Source organism: Beta vulgaris, chromosome 2, assembly GCF_026745355.1.
Source record: "Beta vulgaris subsp. vulgaris cultivar EL10 chromosome 2, EL10.2, whole genome shotgun sequence".
NCBI lineage: Eukaryota > Viridiplantae > Streptophyta > Magnoliopsida > Caryophyllales > Amaranthaceae > Beta > Beta vulgaris.
The window spans coordinates 53203279-53226749 of NC_079203.1; the positions used below are offsets into that span (position 1 = coordinate 53203279).

Genomic DNA, 23471 nt, shown 5'->3' on the forward strand with positions numbered 1-23471 from the left:
TTATAGTATACTGTAAATATAAGGGTAGTACTGTAGTGGTCAACACTGCTTTTCAAATAGTATCATGCATACATAATTAATTTTAATGAACATGCAAATTTATTTATTTTTAAGGATGCAAGGGATGTGTTTAATAACATTAACTAATTACAACACATATTTGTAATTTTGTGGAAACATGAATCACTAAAAGACGTTAGATTAGATGGTGATTCTTTGAAAGCCCTTACATAAGGTCAGGGGTTCGAGCCCAAGCTTTAGCATATTTATTTTTTAAGTAGTGACCCCTTGACTTTGTTGGTTAACAGACACGTGGCAAAAATCTGGTGGCAAGAAGAGGGTGCCACATGGCGCATCGACGTTTTTACTCACGCCTTTTAATATATTTGTATAGATAAGATTACTCAATACCGCCAAACAAAATGGCCGTAGTCTCATTTCTCTATCTTGTTGCATCTTTATATTTGGAGGGAATGGCCCAGTCCACAAGGCCCATTAAAGGAATATGTGGCTCTTTCTATGATAATAGCGGCCAGATAATTGGCTGGCAATTAATCTTATTGGGCTATCTGACACTACAATAACAAAATTTTGTTTTTTGCCAACTTGTTGTTAGCGGCATAAGAGATGAAATTAACTAGAAAATTATCGTAATTGCTAAATGCATTATTATTGTTTGGAATATGTTGCATTCGATTATTTGATATCAAGTATTTTTCATATTAAAGTAGAATATTGTATCACTTTAAGGGGGCGTTTGGTATGATAAATGGAAACGAAATGGAAAAGATTTGAATAAGGAGGGAAAATGGAAATAATAATGAAGGATTTTATCCTCGATCAAGTGTAACAAACTAAATGTATATGGAAAAATTATAGAGATAATATATTCAATAATATTAGGTAACCGCAACGTTTGCTATAAGCTAATTTCGGTTTGTTGAGCTAGTATAATAGGACCAACTACTAATATATATTGGGTTCTATGAGGTCAGACAATGTGACAACCCTTGGATATTACCCGAACCCATTTGGAAAAAGAGTTTGACGGTTTTAGATGGGTGGAGTGAGATGTAAGTCATGAGATTATTAGCTCATAATGTGTGTGACATTATGAGGCAAATAAAGCCTCATGAAACACCTCTTTGTAACCACCCTATATAAGGATATGGGGGTTACAAAGTGAGTACAACACATTACATCATCTAGAGAGACAAATCAGATTTTTCCTTTATCTTCCTTCCCCTCATTCGACTACCATACACCCCCAAAAGCAAGAGAGTTTTCCTCTCTTCTGTACTAGCATACGTGATGATCCAAGGATTGTTCAATGACCACCACTAGAGGAACGGCGTTTGATGTTCTAAATGATCTCCACTAGAAGGCTTGTGGTGTAAGAGGAATTCACGCATCAAGATGTACAATTCTATACTCTTATTAGATTCATGTTAATTTATGCAAAGATCTTGGGTTAGCTGTTTGAGTATATGATACTTGTTTTACGCATTGAGCATAGTCCTACAAATAATTGTTACCTTTCATAGTTGTTTGGTATCCTTGTGGAATAGAAACAATTGAGAGGTTTATGATTGAGGAAGAAAATGTGATTTGTTTTTTGATAAGGGTAACAAAAGGGGGGATTGTGTTTCCCTCCAAAAACATTACTTGTTACTTAACACTCATACCAAACAATTAGAAATGGAAATACTTATTTAAATTCGTTTCTTACATCAAATTTTTCTATACCAAACAACCTCTAAACATATAACATAAAATAGTCGTACACAGTAATCACTGGTTTAGTAATAACTACATAATTCAAATTGCATAACATGAATCTCGATTATTTATGATATTAAATAAGTTCCATAAGTCATGCTTTTTCTAATCTATGTTAAGCAATGTGTTAAGAAGTATGATATATTAAATTCCATAAGTCATATGCATTTTTTAATCTATGATAAGCAATATGTTGAGAAGGATAATAATGTCTCATGATTTTACATGTTTACATATGTTATCATTTATCAAGAGGTTTAGTATCTAAACAAATAACGGTATGAAATTGGAAATCACAAGCAATAATAATGCTGAATATACACATGAAACAACAATATATATTGCACAATAATAATTAATCTACAAAATCATAAAACCAAAAGATAAATGGACCTAAGATAAATCACCAAACAATGCACTAAATTCGACGGGACTTAGCAAATTAAGTTTCCAAAATCTTTCAAACTAATAACCTAACCATACTCACATCTCACCTTTTCTCACCACACATAATTCTACCCTTTCCATGCCTTGTATTCATAGTTAACGTAGAATGATACAATCGTATCAAGGATGTTTTGTTGTGAACGATATTGATATGTCACAAGTTTGAATTCCCTCCCTCCTTCTTTGTATTGCCTTTGTGACTCCAATCATACAATAAATATACAACTTGCTTCCCAAACTAATTATAGTGAGAAATTATAAATAGTCAGTTCATACCTAAAATGAAAATGTTATAATTAACATGAGACGCCGGAATATATAAAGAGTCGATTTCTAACTCATTAGGCTCGAAAAACAAAGAAAAAAATGTGTATTAATGAGATTTCCAGTAACAAAAAGAAGGAAAAGAATCGAATAGAAGATTTCTTGAACATTTCGTGATTTTAAATGTGTCCATATATTTTGTAATTGATGTAGGAGTATAAATTAGGACAACCCAATGTTTGATGCTCTTTCGGAAATTTTATTTTTTCACGCGTCATTCATTAATCTTTTGACTGACTAGTCTATTCTAATTCGAATCATCTTCCTCAATCATCCCCAAAATATCTGCGAAAAGCAAACTCATTATCCTCTTCTATACCCAAACCCTAACCCTAATTTCCGATCTCCCCAATTCTCCTTCTCTCAAAGATGGGAAACACCGAGAAACTAATGAACCAGATCATGGAGCTCAAATTCACCTCTAAATCACTTCAACGTCAATCTCGTAAGTGCGAGAAAGAAGAAAAAGCTGAGAAACTCAAAGTCAAGAAAGCAATCGAGAAAGGAAACATGGATGGAGCTCGAATTTACGCCGAAAACGCAATTCGTAAGCGTACTGAACAGATGAACTACTTGCGCCTCGCTTCTCGCCTCGACGCCGTCGTTTCGCGCCTCGATACTCAAGCTAAGATGCAAACCATCGGAAAATCGATGGGATCAATTGTTAAATCGCTTGAGTCGTCTTTGAATACCGGTAATTTGCAGAAGATGTCGGAGACAATGGACAATTTTGAGAAGCAATTTGTTAATATGGAAGTTCAGGCTGAGTTTATGGAGAGTTCTATGGCTGGGAGTACTTCGCTTTCGACTCCCGAAACCGAGGTTAATAGTTTGATGCAGCAGGTGGCGGATGATTATGGCCTTGAGGTTTCTGTGGGTTTGCCTCAGGCTGCTGGACATGCTATTCCTGTTCCGAAGGCGGCGGAGAAGGTTGATGAGGATGATCTTACCAGGAGGCTCGCCGAGCTCAAGGCTCGAGGTTGAAGTCAAAGGTAAAAAGGTTAAGGTTTTATTGATAATGTTGTATAGATTATGAGCTTTACTGATGATCAACCCTTCGTGATATGGGGGTTTGATGATAATTTGCTCTATATTATGGAGATTTGGAGCTTTTGGAACCGATAACTGTGGATGGTTTAATTATGTATTATATTGTATTTGTCTATTGGAAATTTGGCTGCTTGCTTGATTATGTACGACTTTGATTACTACTGTATGCTTTGATTTATCATAAGTACTGGTTGTTAGTTTGAGAAACATTTCTGCTACTTGTTTTGTTGAGGTATGTGTGCTTTGGGTGGGGGGTTGGGGGGGGGGGGGAGGGGAGAGAGAGTGTGTCTATCTGGCGATGATTGAAATGATCATAGGTTTAAATGGCTGTAATGGTTTAGATTTTGGCCTTTAGGTTTTCTATTGAATGAGCACAGCCTTTTTATCCGTGTTAGTGTAATGTGTTATCTTAGGTTAATCATATCATACCCTTTGGATTTGTAGTATGGTCTCAGATGCTCTGTAAAGGGTAGCATAGAGCTCTATAACTACTCTTAAAAAAAATTGCCTGAGATTGCGAGAGTCTTGTGCTAAGATGCAAAGTCCATGACACGCTGGACTCGATCATCAAATGCTCTAGAATTTTAGTCTCAAGCAATGTTTACAGAGAAGACCAAATTATTTCTAATATAGCAATGGGAAGTTTTGAGGGATGTTGCGTCTTATGGTACGGGGTAAAAAACTGAAAACTTTAACTGTGATATCATATCTTTAGAGGGATAATTTCTTGAAAATTATAAGAAACTCTCAGAAAGAAATCGAAAATAGACTTTTGACACAAACAGAAGAGGAATGAGGGTCTTGATGGAAGCCGAGTCCTAATTGATTTTAGTGGTATAAGTTTTACAGTTTTAGTTTTTAAGCCTTTGAAAATTGGGTTCCTTTTCTCTCCTCTTCTTTTATTTTGAGTCCTTGCATCTTTGTTTTATGATGGGAGAGAAAGGGCTGAAACATGAGATGAGAGCAGGTGGAGACTTGGCTATAGCTCTCTTATATGGTTATTGTTTGTGGACTTCAGTTTGAATCCTATTGTTTATGGGAGACTGTTGATGTTGGGGTATACTACTAGTAACAGATGAAGATCATTGAGCTCTCTTGAAGATTTTGTAATCTTGGTTCTTTGCGAAATTTGATTGGTGATGACTACTTTATGCTTTAGTATAAATGAACCTTGGATATGTGGTGTCTAACGATCATATAGTGCATTTAAGGTATACCACTAGTAACAAATGAAGATCATCGAGCTTTGTTGATGCTTTTATTATGCTGGTGCTTTTGATTGGTGGTGACTTCTATATGCTTTAGTATAAATGAGCCTTGGTTACATGGAGGCTAACCATAATATTTTGCATTTAAGGTCAAGTTTACTTCTACTTGATTAGCTTCAAGTTTTTTTTAAGTTTGATTTGGAGGTGTGAAGGCTAAATGTGTGAGATTAATTATCAGGTGGTAGCTAGGTTAAGATCTAAGAATGCACATTGTATATGTGAGTGGATAATGAGGGATACATGTATATTATCAGAATATTGTTAATCTTGGGTGTTATCAGAAAACTGTAAGCTTTCAAGGTGCAATTACAACTTTGTGTGCTCAAAGAATAATGTTTTCCTAGGAAGAATAAATTAGGACTAATATGTTTGAATGGAATTTTTCGTTGTTGGAATGAACCTTTAAAGTTTGCAAGTAGTAGGATCATTGGCGCATGAATATTTCAATATTTTTTACAAGTAGCATGGTTGGTTGGATGTGGAAGTTTAGTGATGAAAAGAATTACTAGGTTGCACAAAGATGGGTATGGGTTTGGCTGCGGGGACGGAGAACGGCGAGATTTTAAAATGTTGGGAATGGGTACGTATACCCATACCGGATATTGTATCCGATACGTGTATGAGTACGAGTATGTGACCAATGACCTAAAAGATGTCCCCGTGCGTGCTTAGAAAGAAAGTAGTGGCATTATAATGGAGTATGGACATTTAATCTTTTTGAGGTACATAAAAGAGGTGAGATAAATGCAAGATATCAACCAAGGGAGAAACTGATCACATATGTAAGAAGGGGTAATAGGGGGAATCTTCCCCACGAGCCAGAAGGATGGCAATCTTAGTTTTAAAAAGTGCGCCCAAGGCGCGCCTAGGCGCAGGCGAACTAAGGCATAGATAAAAAACGCATCCAACTGCTTTGGCGAGGCGAACAACCAGAAGCGCGTAGAGGCGCGCGCTTTTGTGCGCCTTTCCGGGAGGCGCGAGGCGCAGAAGGCGGCCGCTTCTCGGTTCGAGGTGTGCGTGTAGGCTACGTTCCTTCTTTTTCCCTTTTTTTTTTTATTTCCCACGTTTTTTAGTTTTTGAAACTGCTCCTGCTTTGAAAACCCTAGTAATTCTTGTCAAAAAAAGAAAACCCTAGATCTTGATGTTATTCACCTTTGCTGGTCCTCACCGGTGGGTCGCGGGTCCTCACGGGTGAGTGTGGCTCTTCTCTTCTTCGTCTTCTCTCTTTCTTTCGTCTTCTTTCTTCTCTCTTCGTCTTCTGTCTTTCTTTCTTCTTTTTTTCCCTTCCTTCTCTATATTTCTTTTTCACGTGTCTTCTTTTTTTGTCCTTATTTCTTCTTTCTTTTCTTAATTTCTTCTTCACGCATCTTTTTTTTTGGAAGCGCTGAGTTTATTATTTCTTCTCTATTAAGCAGTGGGGCAGTGATTTATTTTTTTAAAAAAATCCATATACATGGTTCTTTATTTAATTAGTGATATATAATTTGATTTTTGCTTCTTTAGTTAATTAGTTTTGAAAACTTTATTTGTTTTTCTTTTTACATTGTGCTTTCACTTGTTGCGGTGTTCTAGCGGTGAATTATGTTTTCTTATATCCTTTTATGGGTCTTTAATATAATATCTTAATGCTTCTGTATTTGATTTCTAAGTTTTTTGGCACCAAGGGTGCGCCTCAACTACATGATGTGTGCGCCTCCGCCTTGCGCCTTTTAAAACTAAGATGACAGTTGGAATTGATGAGGCAATGATTGGGACAGGAATATTCCTATATTCCTTGTACTAATTACCCTAGGTGGCAGATATGGAAGAGCAGAGGTCAGAGAATCACACGTGGTTAATGATGATAGGAATGAGAGCAGTAGCTCACTTCAGTAGTATAAATAGAAGGGCAGGAAATAAAATAATCTCATAGAGAGAATTATCCAGTAAGTAGTATTGGGAGAGCCTTACCTCTCGAATATTTGTTAGCTTTTATTGATTTTCTTGGTCTTTGGATGACAAATTAAGACACTCATATCTTAGTTTGCTTCTATTCTCTTTCCCTTCTTTAAGTACCTAGCAACAATTGACCCCTCTTGTCTAGCACTTGAAATGAGGTTCTGTAGTATTATTCCCTCGTGGAGAAAGCTTCACTTTCTTGTTATTGTATGACTTCATGATTTCTTGGATTACTTCATGATTTCTATTCCTCATTTTTCACAAGGAAATGATAGTCTATTTTGTTTATAGGTTTGGCACTTTGCCTAGAGCAATTTCACCTTTTTTTTGTTGGTTTAAGTGGTCTGAATCAGTTTCTTTCCTTTCCTTTCTATGTGAAAAAGTTATGCTAGTGTAGGGTATATGTATGATATTCTTCATGTTTGCCAATATGTTAACCTTTTTTTTTTTTTTCTGTTTTGCGATATGTGGGTAAGATTGACTAGTGACAAGTAGATTTTCAAGTGTACTTTTGTTTTTTGGATATTGGGTGGGTGGGTCAATATTTCACTTTAAGCATATATGAGATTTCAATTCTCTTGTTGGAGGTTGGCGTTAGAGATATTCTCCTTTTATTGGCTATTTACTTATTTGTCTGTGAATAGCTATAATCTTACCTGTCTCGATTGATGTTTTTGTTTTGGTGGACTATGCGAAGTAGGCTAGTACTCGATGTTCTTTGTAGAGTTGCTTTTAAATTTTTTGTCATCGTCCTACCATATGGGTCTCTCGAGTTTCAATATACATTCTAGGGGTAGAATTAGGGTTGGTGTTGTAATGTAAGTACCCTAAGGTACACTTGAGAAGCCTTATGGAATAGATTTTAGAATAGTGGAGTTGATGATATATTTGGTGATCTTAGTATTAGAAAGATTGTGAGTACTTGAAGATTATGGAATTAGACAAATTATATAGAGGTTATTTGAAGATATATTAATGGATAGGACCTACCAGTTACCAATAGTGCCATAGCTGTGAACCTGTATTTTTGGGGTTTAGCCGTGGTGGGAAGGTGATTCATGATTATAACGTTAAGTGGATTCTTTTTGATGTGAATAAACCTGGAGCAATACGAAATTGATGTGTTTTTGTAGATCTTTTTTTGATCAAGTTTTATTTTTCTTTTTAGACATAGTTTAGGGTCTTTTTGGGTGTAAACTGGAAAGAATATTATGATGGAGAAAATCGGAGAATCACTATCTTTTGACAATGATCAACGTAAATAGTAATAAAAGGCTCTTAAAATCACCAGGCCCACTATTGCATGAGCACAGAGGCCAAAAGATAGTTGAGATTAGTAGCTGATTAGACATGTCTTTACTTTGGCCATTTTACTTTTTCAACAAGCAGAGACTCTTAAGTGCTATGGTGAAGGTACAAGGAATCATGTTTGGTCCCTGATGGTATGCAGTGTTGTTGCTTGATTAGGTGGATTCTTGCGATTAATGAGGAAATTGAATTTTAGTTTGAAAAATGGAAGTGGTTTAATTTTTGTGGTTCTGGATCTTTTGGCAGAAATTTGGAGTGTTGTTATTGATGAGTTGCTTAAGGATTTCTTGTTCTTTGATTTAGGTGTGAGTGTTGCATGTACCAACTCTAGCACCCTACCATTATTACCCTCGTTTTAGGCATGGCTACTCTCACTTCTCATACTGGGAAGAGGTCTGGACTATATATGTCAGTTTAAGTTGACTAACTGGAGGCTTCTATGTTTTTGTCCTAAGTCATTGCATGAAGCTGATTAAAAATAAGGAATAGGTAAATGATGTGAAGGGCTTTAGTAAGGTAGTTTTCAAAGTTGTTTCCGGGAAAGCCTCTTAGATTATTAATCCGTTGTTTGAGGATAACTTGTTGTGTTTGGGGTTTATTAATGTTGAGGCTAGTTAATACATTTATTATTTTCTTACAAGTTTTGAGGTTGTTATTTACATTAGTGAGATTCTGAAAGGAATATAGGTTCCTAGCTGGTATTCTATTCTTCTACGGGTTCAATTTGATGATTAGACTATTCTTTCTTTTTCACTCGTTAAGGCTGCCTTTATTTTGCTTAGTGAGGTGGGAAGGGAGCACCATTTCCTGCTAAGTAGACTCTAGTTTGGCCTTTGTACCTTTTCTTCATGTGAAATCTGTTCCTTAGTATTCTGTTGAAGAAGACTCTTAAGAGGTTCCACTGGTCAAGGAAAGTGGAAACCTTTGATTATATGTAGGGTAGTACTGGCACTAAGTCCCTTCTCTCTTTCAATCACATTGAACTTCTATCTTGCTTTACAGTTTTACGTGTCCGTGGAGGGGCTGAGAAGATTAGGAAGATAAGGAGAGATTTTCGGTTATAAAGATGTGTAGTGGAGTTTAGGAGTGCACACACAAGGAGGAGGGTGCTCCTGTCCATGGTGATACACGAAAACAACATGCTCTAGGAGCAGATGAGGATTTGTCAACATTTTTAGTATTGGACTCCTATGAAGAAGCGGTGGAGTGTTGAAATTGCTGTTGGGCTACATTATGATAGGCCATAGAAATTTGTCCCTATTTCTCAATTATGAGGTTTTGCTTAGGTTGTAAATTAAATTTAGTTAGTTAGAGGGGCTGTCAGATGGGAATTAGCATTTGTTCAGGTTTGCCCACTTTTGAATCATCTTCCTGATTCCACATTCTTTGGTATTCTAGCTCTGTAAGTTGTTATTTTTTTTTTTGAGTGGAGGCACCTCCTTTTTGTTTCTACTTTGTGTAAGTGGATAGGATTTGAGTTGTAGATTATAAATTATATGGTCATGTGCAAAATTTGCAAGTTCCAAATTTCTGATTGTTCATTCATAAAAAATTATGTAAATGTTTTGTACAACTTATTCTTTAACATATTAGTAATCTGATTTTTGGAGATTTTAGTTTAGCTGATTGTTCTTAGCATTTAGCAATAACTGCATTATCTGGTTTAGACACGTTTCTTAAATATGGCTTTTTATCCTGAAAACTGTGGCTTAAAATAAGAGACTAATTATCTTCTTCGCGAGCATATGTTCGGCGTTTTTACAGCTTGGTCTGAACTTTCAAGGAGATTATAATCATGAGTTATCAAGGATTACCTACTTTGTAAATTGCAATCACAAGTTTGTTCGAAGGATAATGCCTTGTTTATACAAAAAGAGTAGAGCATTTAGCGCCACAAATTTCTTAATAAATCAATTTATAGTATGTAATACTGTTGGTTGTACGAGGAAGTTTAGCTAATTAAAAGATATCAATGGTATCATTGGTTTTTTTTTGGTTTAAAGATTGAGATATGGTAGTTTGGCAGAGATTTTTCCAGCACTTGAATTGACATTTTCTTGAATGAATTTGGCTGGGGAGTTTATTTCACCCTGGGATGATGGATGAATAACTGAGGTGGCTTTTACCACACTGTGATTCTGATTCCTCATCTGTCTTGTGAAAAGATTATGGATATATTTGATGTGTATGTTTTCATTTTATCTACTTGAATCAGACTATTTGTTGGTCTATAATAGTGCCATATGTTTAAAGGGTCTTTGATCCTTGATTCTAATGTTTATATCTAGAAGAGTTCTCTCACATGTGATTTTGGATTGATGTCGTAGCAACGAGATTTCTTTGGTTTAGCTATTTGTGCAAGTCTTGGTGGATCACATGTGAATTTAGCATATGGGATACTAGTGCCTTAATTAGGGACTAATTTAATTTGTTCATGGAATTAGCTCTGGTATTATTACCTCTTTTATATTTTATTTTAAAGATGGATGGCTATGCATACCTCAGAAAGTTCTTAGGGTCCTTTTTAATTATCTTATTGTCCTACTATCTTAAGATTTGAAAATATGTGGTTTTCCTGATTTTCGACATTTATTCCGAAGCCATTTGTGTGCTAAGTTGGAATGCTTTTGGATATCGAGGTTTGTTACTATTAGGTGAGTATTTGAACTCTTTATTGTGTCAGTGTTGCTAAACATGTCGGTGATTATGGAAGTTTTCTCCCATCTTGGTCAGATATTATCAGACATACAATGAAGTGGGGTACCGAGGTAGTTGTTAAACACGTGATTATGGAAGACAATTTGCTTGATAATTTTTTGTTCTTTGAATTAGGTGTGATGTGTACTCTAGCATTAGCGCCCCTTTCTTCAAGCGAGGTTCATGCTCATTCTTAGAAGTTTCTTTTGGGGTGTATTATTAGTACCAAGTGTTTACTAATTACTATCCCATGTTTTCGGGTGAAGTGATTGCACTCACTTGAGATAGAAGTATAAATTAAGGGAAGGGATTCTTTATTGAGTTGTCATTGCTAACAAGCCTATGTGATTTGGTACTTTAAGGAAGCAATCGTAGGTTCTGTATGCAGTAACAGTGTCTTCCAGTTTTGTAGTGTGTTCTAAAAAACTTTTCTTTCTTTTGAGGGGATAATTTTTTTTTATCTTATTGCTATTTCCATTTTTTTAAAATGCCCTTTGTCGTGAGTCATAGGTGCCACCCTAATTAGAGGTACAGACGAGTGTACAACAGATGTGGCTTATTCAGTCTCTGTTTGTGTTATCGTTCGCACTTTGGAACATGTTGATGAAGATTTGGGAGAGTGATCAAGGGACTAAATCCTATTTTTTTCCTAGGGTATAGTGAAAAATGAGGTACATGCAACACTTTTCCCTAACATCCCAGGGTTTCAACCCAGGTCCATAGCTTATTACCCTAGGATGCATCTCCATGCGGTTTGCTGCCTGGTCCTGAATTCGTCCGGAAAACATGGATTATACAGCAGTTGAAGTTGGCTTTTTTTGGTTGTTTCTGGACTTTTTTCAGAGCCTGATTTTTATTCGGGAACTTCACAAATTTCTCGAGATGAATACGATCCTTTAGATTACCTTTATTTGTCTTTGGTTTTTTTGCACCTTATTAGTTCAACCCCGAAATAGCTACGTTGGCCATCATAACCTGCTCTTAGGCATGAGTATGCTTTCAAGTGGCCTCCTATGATCCCACATGCATTCCACATGGTATGCTAGCCTGTTTATCAAGAATGTCCGAAATTGTGTATTATAGCTTTTAAATTTGAATATTTTAAGGCTTATTTTAGATCTTTTTGAACTTGACAATGTTTTTTATTCATGACCTTCCCAAGTGCCTCCTCAAGCTTTGGGCTAACTCTTGGGGTCAATAGGACCTTTTACATATATTGCCTTTAAAGTGTTCTTCACTGCCTCGTTATACCCACTTCTAGGACGAGTTTGATTTCAAGTGGCCTCTTATGACCCCAAGATGCATCGTACGCGGACTAGGGCGGGGCTTGGGAGTGTTCGAAATTGTGTATATATTATAGTCTATTTAAGACTATTTCTGAACTTTTTTGGGCCTGACAATGTTATTCATTTGGTACTTTCATGAGTGCCTCGAGATGCCTTTAAATGCCTCTCTAGTGGTTGGGACCCTTTGCGCCTTTGAAATGACTTCTATGGCTTATCTTGAATATTTTCGGTTCAATTTTGAAATAGCTTTGAGAGCCATCATATACTTGTTCTTAGGCATACATATAATTTTAAGTAGAGAGTGAGGGATAGCATAGTGGTTAGAGTTTTCCTTCTGATTCTAGGAGGTCTTGGATCGATTCTCACCCTTGACAAGTCGGATCTCCTTTATTTTCCCAATTTGTCAAGGTTTCTTTACCTTGTCAAGTTGTTTCCTATGGCCTCAGGATACATCTCATGAGACCTATTGTCTAGAGCCCTGAAATATTTAAAAGCATGTTGTAATTATGTAAGTAGAACATAGAAGAAAGGTTAAAGTAGAGTATGAAAATACCATACATTAAGGATAGAATGTGTTATTATGTTAAATCATAATATCTTTTTTGAATGTGTTATTTATAAATATCTAATATTTTATGGATAGAACATGTATTACTAATGGATCTAAGTGTACTAGGTCAAATTTTAGCTTGTGGCATTATGTGATTGTGCCTGTTTACTTGTTCTTATATACATAGAGAAAGATGAGAACATTATATTACTAATGGATCTAAGTGTGTGTTGAAATATAGATGCGCACTATTGCGTTATGTGATGTGCTTTCTTGTATCGGACAGCATATAGCTTCTCAATAATCTTGATTGGCCAAGAATAGTGGGGTTTGTGTTGTTTTTTGTTTGTGTTTGTTCTTATTGTTGCCCAAAAAAAAAAATCCTGATTGGGAAAAGACAGCATATTCGTTCATGTTGTGAATAGACTAGAAACTAATTCATACATATGCTGTGACGAAGAATTTTCCCAAGCATACAAAATAATCAATCAATCAAAATACCAGTGAAGTTAATTTAGGTTTCTTCCTTGAGTGTAGAGTTACATAAACTTTTTCTATGTACTTTTAGAATAAGAATAATCAATACTTATGAAGTATTGGATGTATGATTATATTTAGCCCTTGTGAATGTTGTATCGGTCTTTGCGCCTTTCGTGCAATAATAAGTGAATTAGGATACTGAAGTCTTGGGAGGCGGTGTTCAAGAATTGAAATCAAATTCTGTGCATATTATTTGTTACACAAAAAATAAAGATTTTCTTGAGCTTGAACTCATGCGAAAACATGCTAATTTTCTTTTGATTCACTAAATTGTATTCTAGATCCTGCCACTGATGTCAATGTTCATAAACTCTATGATAATGTGTGTATTTTTTCATCATCATTCGTTACCAGTTTAAGTGAGGGTGGGAAACTTACAACGGAAAACACAAATGCAAACTAATAACTGTAGCAAAACTTAGAGAAGAAATCGTAATACTATCAACAGTGGTTTCGCTTGCACAAAACATGCCAATATTAGTTATATTACCTTGTACAAGACATGCCATTAAAATACCCCTATAAACTTAAAACTTAATAGGGGTAATTACAAAAGGGAAATGTATAACAAATAGAAACGCAAATTAATTTCACAAATCATATGAGTACAAAGTACAAAGAAGGGGAGGGGGATTTGAACTTGTGACCTATCGTTCACACTTCAATCTGAACCATTAGGTCAAGACATTCTCGGTATTTATTTTTTACATTAATCTCATTATCTTTGAAAAATTCAAGTTAAAGCTGAAAATTTGGTTCGATATCTTTTCAATGCTTGGTCAACCGCTCGATTTTGATGAAAAACGAGTGAGATATGACCTTTTGAAAATAACCCGGCTGATTGCCAGACGTGTGCACGGCCACACCTATATTTATAGGTGTGGTCAGTCACACGCAAGACGAGCTGATTAAATTTAGTGTTGATCTTATCATATGAACTTATGGAGTGCATTTCTATTCATTGACTAATGACTACTCCAAAAATTTAGTTCCTCCAACAATGTATAACAATCATAACATCGCACGCTTTTACATTAATATGGTTGTAATGTAACACTACTGTATCTGTTGCAAGTGGAGGAAGCACATCACCGTCGGCAGCTCATGCTTATCCACTAATTTATCCTCCGTAAAAGTGATGGTTTGCTACTATGACTCCACTGGATATGCAGGGTTACTTCTTTTACGGCCCGTTTAATAGTCGATATTAAGTTAATTTATCTCTAAAGACTCGTTTTTAAAAATAAATATGCATTACCACCAAAATCCAAATTACAAGGGATCTTTATGGAGAAAAAGAGGCACTATTACTATCTCTGTTTTTTTCAGTTGCAATGATTAGACATAAAATGTGAGTAGAAAATGTCTAATCGTTGCAACTAAAAAAAACAGAGGTAGTATTTAGTAATGGACAATTGTTAGCATCAACCTTGATATGTAATTTTTCGTTACAAAGTTACCTATTATATTGTTATCAGTACATCTTTATCGTTATTTTTGTCTACCAAATCTGTTAAATAGGGATTGAAATAAAACCAACGTGACACCAAGCAGTATTACTGGACCACACCTAATTTGGATGTCTAAAAGACCTGTCACGAAAATTTTCCTACACTATCCACTAGATTTTGGGAAGAGCATGTCCAAATGACTTATGGTTGATCATAAAATGGGTACCCATCTCAACCTTTTATCAAGATTCTTTCTTGGTGTCCCTGTCGGTACTCATGGGCGTAAGTTATAGCACTTGATGTACAGTTTTTAAAAGCAATTTCGGTTATGATCTCAATGATTGACTAGAATGGAACGGATTCGATTTGGATTGATTCGGATAGAGTTATATTTGAATGATTGGTCATTTGATTCGATCCAGTGTAGATTAAGTTGTTCTCCTATTAGTCAAAAATTTCTACCACGTACAAAATTATATACTACTTCCTTAATTCTGAAATAAGAGATCGAAGAAGTGTTTCACTTATTTCACAACAGAGAAAGTATGATCTTTCAAATTATCTTCTTGTTAGGATATTATTAGGATATGTTGTTGGCCACTAATGATACAAGCATTATTCTTTGGAAATTATTAGGATATGTTGTTGACTATTTACAGTGTTAGGATGAGAAGATTTGAAGAGAAAGGAATTCCTTGTTTTAGGTATGGATGGAGAAGTGAAGGAAAGAAAAATGACTGGTTTTGTGCCATATTACCCTTCTTCTCGTGCCACCAATACTATCCAAAGACATAATAGAAGAGTGGCATGAATGTGGGTTTTGTTTGAGGACGTTGTCTTTGGATGTGAATTGCATCATTAGTTGGTAAAGACTAAAAATGGCCTCATGAAACTCACCAACAGTCGACACCCAATTAATGAGAACAGTCTGGTATTTGATTTGATATATAAAAGTTTTCACCACAATTTCGTTATCGTACAAGTATAACTTTTCACTTGTTAGTTATCACTAAATTCAGCAGTCACATAATTTAGTGATTTTTTCTGTTATATATAGAGAGTCATAAATTGCAACTAATTCTTTCTATATCATACATAACTAGTTGTTGACTTGGGCAATACTTCGAATCATTTTATTTACTAATGTGTGAGATTAGATTTTATATAATTAAAAACTAATACGGGAACATCACATTTTGTGATAATAGTTGCAATACTGTAATAGAGTATCTTACCAATTAGCTATCTTCCATTACTAAGAAAAATCGAATCCTAATTTACATGACAAACACAAAACTATACCTTTTATTTATCGATTTTTTCACCAAATACCCTAGAGTTTTCACAAAGTTCACGAGATACCTCACACTTTGAAACCCTCAGTTTCACAACAATACACCCAAATACTCTTAATGACTAACAGTAGTTAATGTTATTAGTCTTAACCCTAATTAAATCCTATTAGCCGTATTAACTTAATTAAACCCTAAATTTTAACCTTACCTTAGTTCTAGCCCCTAAGCCCTAAACCCCGTCGATTTCCGCAGCCACACCCGTCGATTTTTGTGCCCAGTTAGCCAAAAACAACCTAGGTGGGTTCGAAAATCGACGGGAGTGGGGAAGGTGGGTTCGAAAATCGACGAGGGTGGGGGAGGTGGGTCCGGAAATCGACGGGGGTGGGGGGATGGGTGTGGAAATCAACGGGGAGGGGGGATGGCTGTGGAAATTGATGGGGGAAAGGGGATGGTTGTGAATGTCGACGAGGAGGGGATGGAGAGTTGCGGGAGGGTGGGAGTGCGGGGGGAGCTGCTGGGGTGGGGGTACGGGGGCAACATGGGTGGCGGAGGATTGGTTAGGGTCAAAGTTAGGGTTTAGGTTTAGAGGTTAGTGTTACGGTTAGAATTAAGGTTAATTATGGTTTAAATCAGAAAATTAGGGTTAACATCATTAGTCATTATTAAGGGCTTTTCGGTGTATTATGGTGAAACTGAGGGGTATCAGGTGTATTTTCAAAAGTGCAAGGTTACCTGGTGAATTTCGTAAAAACTCGAGGGTATTTGGTGAAAAAATCGTTTATTTATTTATTTTTGGTTAAAGCAAACTAAAACCTTTCAGAGTTTCAACAACGAAGAAATGCGGCAATAAGCCAATTGAATACGCATTTGTAGAATTGTAGTTAAAAAGTACATGTAGCTTAGACCGTATAACTAAAAATGATGTGAAAGCTAAACATAAGATTGACAATCATTTAAAAAAAAATTACTCATGCAAGAGATTAAATGGCTATTCATACTTTCAAAAAAAATATTTATCATAAATATCTTTTTATTCAAATTATTTGATTTTGTGTTTTAAGATATGATATTGTTAGTTAGGGATAGTGAGATGTAATTGTGAGTTTTCTACATGTTTACCAGTTATTGAATTCGATAATTGTGGGGTGTATGCTATGTTATCTTGTATTTGAATACTTTTTTTTCCATAAAGACCAATATGAGATCGTAAATTAGTCAGTTACTGTGCTGTGTTTCAAGTGAGAGGTTATGGGTACAATCCTCCTACACACATTTTTATTGTTTACTTTGTGTCATTTGTTTAATAGGGGGAGTATGTGTAGCAGCATGACGAATATTATATATATATATATATATATATATATATATATATATATATATATATATATATATATATATAGAGAGAGAGAGAGAGAGAGAGAGAGAGAGAGAGATTTGATTCCTATTGTTAAATATTACCCACTATGTCTTTACTAACTAAACTAGCTATCTGGGTTTTTTTGGGTTTATAAGGAGTTATAAAGAGCACGTATACTGTTGTAGACACGATTTATACAATTTAAGATAAATTCTAATAAGTGTACATAAATTCAAAATAGTTCGAATAAGTTAAGATAAATTCATATAAGTCAAAATTAGTTGAACAGAAAACTAGATGAAATCTATATCTTTCTCTTCGTTATTATTTGCTAATTTAAGTATACAATGACAAAAACAACAATGCCACAACAAATCCCATTGAAATATATTGCATGACTCAATATTTTATCTCCATGATTATTTACATAGCTTCTCTTGCTCTAGTCTCTTATAAAATGTTACATTCTCGAGCAAACTCAATCTTTTTTGTATTGTTCTTAACGCCTCCATCAGTCTACCCAAGTCATCTTCGGCCTCCTTCAACCTCATCTATGTCGTAATGAGCGCAAACAAAAAAAATAAAGGAGAATCGACATGTAGATTTGACGTGATTCACTACCAATGCGTTACCCTATATCCACAAACAGGGGGATAATCCATTTTCATTATCTTGTGGAACAAAGAGAAATAGTACATAACTACTTGGAAGCAAAAGTTGATTAGAATGTTTACATAATACCTTTCTAATTAACCTAAACGAAATAGGCGAAAATAAAGCCTAACTCAACCATTGATGTCCTATAGAATGCTAAACATTTGTTAGATTCTATGAATGAATATCAATTCAGAAAAAAACACCAACCACCCATGAATTAAAATACTTTTATTTAAAAAAGACAGTACAATAAAAGAAGAAAAAAACCACATTCATCTAGTCTTGTACAGTACAGTTTTTACTTTTACTAGCTCCCATAGTTGTATGCTACTCCAGGATATAATTCCTACATGTTCTTTTTTTAGGAAACAAAAGCATATTCTTTTTCCTGTGACTGAGAAAGAAAAACACCAACAATTTCACAGACTGTAGAGCAAAATTCACAGATTTATATCTTCTTCTCCCTAAAATTAGGGTTTAAAATTATTTGAGGAAATAAAATAGGGTTGTTGTATGTATAGTATAAGTTGTTTACTTGTCGTTTTGTAGGTGTTTCTCCTAAATTAAAACAAGAAATGAGTAAATGCTTGTACGGATAAAGGCTAAGTCACAACCAATGACCTTTGGCAACATCTAAGCGGTGCAATATTCAAGGACTGCACCAACTTTACTTAGAAACCAACCCTAGATGGGTTAAATTTTAACCAATTTGGTTAGGGTTTTTCACGAAAACTCTGTTCTTCTAGACTGAATTGAACTGAACTAAATTAAATCTGTCTAAACTAAACTAAATTATATTTGTCTGAACTTAATAAAAACTGTGAGAGGAACTAACGTGAATCAACTGAATTTTCTTGAAAGGAATTGAATTGGAGTGAATTTGTCTGAATTGAACTAATTTGAACTTAATTGAACTGAATTGAACTAAATTGAACTGAATTTTAATTAATTTAATCCGAAATAAAGAACATAGCCTAATTTTCCTTCCAAATCCTATTGCTTCTAGTTTACCTAGCTCTTTACTTTTTTTCTAAAGGGATCGGATTTAAATCAGAGATAGATTATTTACATCAGCAATAAGAAATAATAGAAATCAAGCTTTTTGATTCGGGTTTAACTTAACTAATACACAATCATGTTTAATATTTTCGATACTTTGATCTCAATTTCGAATGAAATTATAAATTAAAGGTTGATTTTTGAACACTAATAATGATGTTTTTCCTTTATTTAAGTCAAAATTTTAGCTTTGTGACCTGAGACATTCTCTTCAAGAACATGGGGGATAAGGAAGTAATTGATAAAATGCTTCATTATTAATACCCAAATGAATGCAGAAGTTAACCTAATCAAATCAATTTATACTCTTTTAGCTGCAGATAAAATTAACCTAATAAAACCCTACACATACTCTTGACCTGCAGAAAATCACCATAAATCTAGGCTTTGCAGCTTTCATAAGAATCCAACTGACCAAAACATACATAAAAGCCAAGTAATTCTTTTAGATACTGTTTTTTGGCAAAATTGAGAGAAGAAACACCTAAAAAACCAAAAGTGGGGAAAAAGGAAAACAAAAACACTGATAAGATGAGCTGAAAAGAGAATTCTGCTTCCAAGAAAGAAGCTGATATTGCAAGAGACAAGAACGTACGTTTAGATCAGGCATATTTATGATGCAAAGAAATAAATGGGCCTATTTTACATTACAATCACATTACCTAAAAACTACTATATCTAAGATCAAAGGTCCTTATGATATCCTTCCCAAGAAAGAGTCCTTGTAGTGTAAATTGCAAATTGTTTTGCATACTACTCATGTCTTATGTAATGAGCAATGTTAAATTATTTTCGAGATTGAACGAAAGTAAGCGATAATTTAAGACATAGTTAGGGCTTTTTCAAAGGTTTACAACAATTAGGACAAATTACTCAAGAACCATATCGTGTCTATCCATGTTTGGTTTCGTGTCGATTTCGGGTTGGCCCCCAATGTATCAAAAATGGTATAAAAAGTGGAATAGTTGCGTAATATGATAAATATAACTAATCGAATTGACTTTGTGTTCGTGTTCGTGTCAGACTTGTGTTTCTCTCAGTAAATTCAATCGGATAGGTTCATGTCGTGTTATCAAGCCGTGTCAGTGAATGTCAGCCTAATATCTAAGGGTAGTTTTTTTTGTGGAAATAAGTAGCAATTTGAAATGAAAATCAGTCAATTTACTTTTTGGTCTTGATCATCAGCACTCAGAAACAATTGTTTTGTAAACAACATATATCTTATCTACATCAGTCTATAATTCAGTCTTTAAAGAGAAGTACTTCCTATATACATTTGTTTAAATTCTCAACAACACCATCATTACCCCATTCAAACAAAAAAGATAATATAAAAACAACCAATTTATTAATAAACATGTACTGTTTGACCTTATAATTAAGGTCAAAACCCTCTTAAAAACCCAAATCATGTAAAACCCTAATTATATCATCAAGAAGACATACAAATTAACATATTAGGGTTTAACTTACTTTAACCCTTCTCTTAATTACTTCCATGATTCCATCTACTATTAAATGCAGAAAAAACACAAATTTCTGCTGAATGACAGAAATTAACACACCCACATATAGTAAGGGTATTTTTGCATTCATATCAATTGCACATGATTTTGTCCAGAAATAATTAACCATCTTAAGAAATCCTGAATTTTTACAAAAGAAGAAAATAACAGTACTCATTATAGCAAAAAAAAACAAAAACAAAACAAAAAACAAAGGACTTTTTTTTCCCAGATATTATATTTTTGACCTTTCCTTCAAACTTTGATTCTCTTAGCTTGACCTCCCTTATCTTAGCTTCATTTTTTTCCTCCTCCATTGTTGCAGGAAACAATTACAACTAACATTTTTCACTTTCTCTCTCTAACTTCCTCTCTTTCTCTCTCTAAAAAGAAAAAGAAGAAGAAGAAGAAGAAGTGAGTGGTTTTGAAGCAAGTTGCCATCAACTCAGATAGATCTGAGTTTTTTTTTGTAGTACCACAGGTGGGCTCAACTTATAATTCATTATTATCACATATACAACCATATAATATTTCATCTTCTTTATTTTTTCTATTTTTTTATCTTTTTTTTTTTATTATTTTTTTTCCTATGTGCCAGTATTATTCTTAACCTATAAATCATCTCAAAACAGCTCATTTAGATTTTTAAAATTAATAAACTTTGTTCATCCACACAAAAGTTCCCTTTTTTGTCACTATTTTTTGCTATTTTCTCTTATATTCTCTCTTTTGAAGGGTTTTTTTTTCTTTATTTGTTGAGTATTGTGAGTGGCATCACTTTGAAGTTCATCTCATTAGTCTATTTATTTATCACCTTTTTTTTCTTTGATTATATATAAGGTGGTACATTTTTTGCTCAATAATTAGAAGTATTTTTTAAAAGAAAACAAAGATTATTAGCTTCAATTGTAGAAAATCAAAAAAAAGTTAAGGGCTTTCTTTTTCAATGATATTAACATCAAAAAACTATTTATTTTCTTTGTTTTTTGTTCATAATTAGTAGTTTTTTTCATTTTCTTGGAAAAAAAGAAGTAAAGTTGTTTTCATTCAATTGATGAACAAGTTGTTTTCTCAAAAAAAAAAAAAAAAAAAAGGAGGTTTTAATTTTTCATTGAAAGATGTTCTCATCAGAAAACAGTTCATTTCCCTTGTTTTACCATGAGTCTCCATGTTTTAGTAATTCTATGCCTGAAAACAACAACATTTTGTATCAACACCATGATGAAAAATATAATTACATGTTATTACCACCCAATTGCAACACATATCCACCAATAATTTCAGAAAATCCCATTCCTAAAGTATCATCTGAACCTTCAATTAACCAGCAAAATACCCTAGTATACCCTTCAAAGGTACTCACTAATAATCGAACCTCGAATTCGAGAAGACCATCAGGCAAGAAAGATAGGCATACCAAGATTTGTACTGCACAAGGGGTAAGAGACAGGAGGGTAAGATTGTCAATGAGCATAGCTCGCGAGTTCTTTGATCTTCAAGACATGCTAGGATTTGATAAGGCTAGCAAAACCCTTGGATGGCTCTTTGCTAAGTCTAAGGCCGCCATCGATGAGCTTGTTAGAAGTTCTAATTGCAAGAGCAATACTAATAGTGAGTGTCATGATCATGGTCATGAACATGATCAACATGAACATGAACATGATGATGATGATGAGAAGAAATCATTAGATCATAAGAAGTCCTCGTCGAGTAAAAAGAGAAAGAACAAAGAAAATTGTGTTGTTGAAGCTAATCAAAACATTGCTAATGAGATGAAGAGGAGGGAAGAAGCTAGAAATCGCGCTAGGGAGAGAACTAGAAAGAAGAAACTTGTTGATGATCATAACAATCAACTTCTTCATAATCATCATCATCATCATCATCATCAATGTGTTCAGCAAGATTTACTCATTAGTCAATCATCAAGCTCTGCAGCAGCTACACCCAATAATAAATATGGACTAATTAGCAAAGAGGTTAGTGTAGGAGAATCTGTTGAGATTAAGTGCAATAAGTCAAGTTCAGAATCATCTTATAATTACAATTATGAAATGTTAAGCTTAAAGGATGATCAAGAACATTGTAATTATTACAATGATTACCTCAACAAATCTGCATCAGAATATTGTAATTATGGTGGGATCAACATGCTCTCATCTGGATTTCCAGCTGTTAACATCATCAATCTGTCTACAGGTTTTGTTATCTTTGTGCAAATTAATCACAGTTTAATTATTATGTTCTAATTTTCAAGGTCTAATAATGAGTTTTATCCATATCATATAGTATTAGTTCTTAATTGCTTGTCAATTTGTTTTTCAGAGATTCACATCAATGCTAGACCTTGGGATGATTACTTTGATCAAGTCCTGCACTAGTTAGTTAGTGTGGCATGGATCGGAGTATTATAAGGGTAACTTCTGCATGTAAGAACTTCTATACATAGCTCCATTTTGTTAATTGATCTTTCGGTTGCACGATTGCTCGAAACATGTCTATTTTTCAGAAATCTTGGAATTATATTTGTGTAATTGGGTCTTGAATCAATAGTAATTTGCAATGAACTTATGTTTCACAATATATGTTCTTGTATTGCCATTTACACTACTTTTAAATTGGGGTTTATTTGTGGTTTGATCACATGATTAGATCATGAGATGCATATAATCAACTTGCCAAATATATTTTCATTCTCTAATTTCCACATTTGCATTGGAAATGAAGCTATTAATCTTCTTTTATATTTTTGCAAAATTAAGTTGAATTGTTTTCAAAATCATTTTTTTTTTGTTCATAAGAATAGCATATGTTCATAGATGAATTATCAAGGTTATCTTTATAAATTAAAGTGGAACTACTTATAGAATTATTTACTATAAACATATCTTAGCATCTTAATTTTTTTTAAAAAAATTTCAAGTCATTGATATTGCAGTTACAACCATGTATTTTATCCAATC

At 34.2% G+C, this 23471-nt stretch overlaps 2 protein-coding genes across 2 annotated transcripts; both read left to right on the forward strand.

The window, feature by feature from the left end:
• Nucleotides 1–2740: 2740 nt before the first annotated feature.
• On the forward strand, nucleotides 2741–3746 carry LOC104905598 (ESCRT-related protein CHMP1B). Its single transcript, XM_010694188.4, has one exon. The coding sequence runs from the start codon at nucleotides 2920–2922 to the stop codon at nucleotides 3532–3534; it is 615 nt and encodes a 204-aa protein (XP_010692490.2). The 5' UTR covers nucleotides 2741–2919; the 3' UTR covers nucleotides 3535–3746.
• A 16846-nt stretch (nucleotides 3747–20592) lies between these two features.
• Nucleotides 20593–23077, forward strand: LOC109134465 (transcription factor DICHOTOMA). The gene is made up of 2 exons (XM_019248231.3): nucleotides 20593–22707; nucleotides 22834–23077. Exons 1-2 carry the CDS (start codon nucleotides 21630–21632, stop codon nucleotides 22887–22889), a joined length of 1134 nt encoding a protein of 377 aa, XP_019103776.2. The 5' UTR covers nucleotides 20593–21629; the 3' UTR covers nucleotides 22890–23077.
• Nucleotides 23078–23471: the final 394 nt, after the last annotated feature.

Excerpts from the sequence above, each read along its gene's own strand:
- LOC104905598 (XM_010694188.4), top strand. The coding sequence starts at position 2,920 with ATGGGAAACACCGAGAAACTAATGAACCAGATCATGGAGCTCAAATTC.
- LOC109134465 (XM_019248231.3), top strand. The coding sequence starts at position 21,630 with ATGTTCTCATCAGAAAACAGTTCATTTCCCTTGTTTTACCATGAGTCT. Across the intron at positions 22,708-22,833 it reads CATCATCAATCTGTCTACAG|AGATTCACATCAATGCTAGA; the intron begins GTTTTGTTATCT and ends TTTGTTTTTCAG.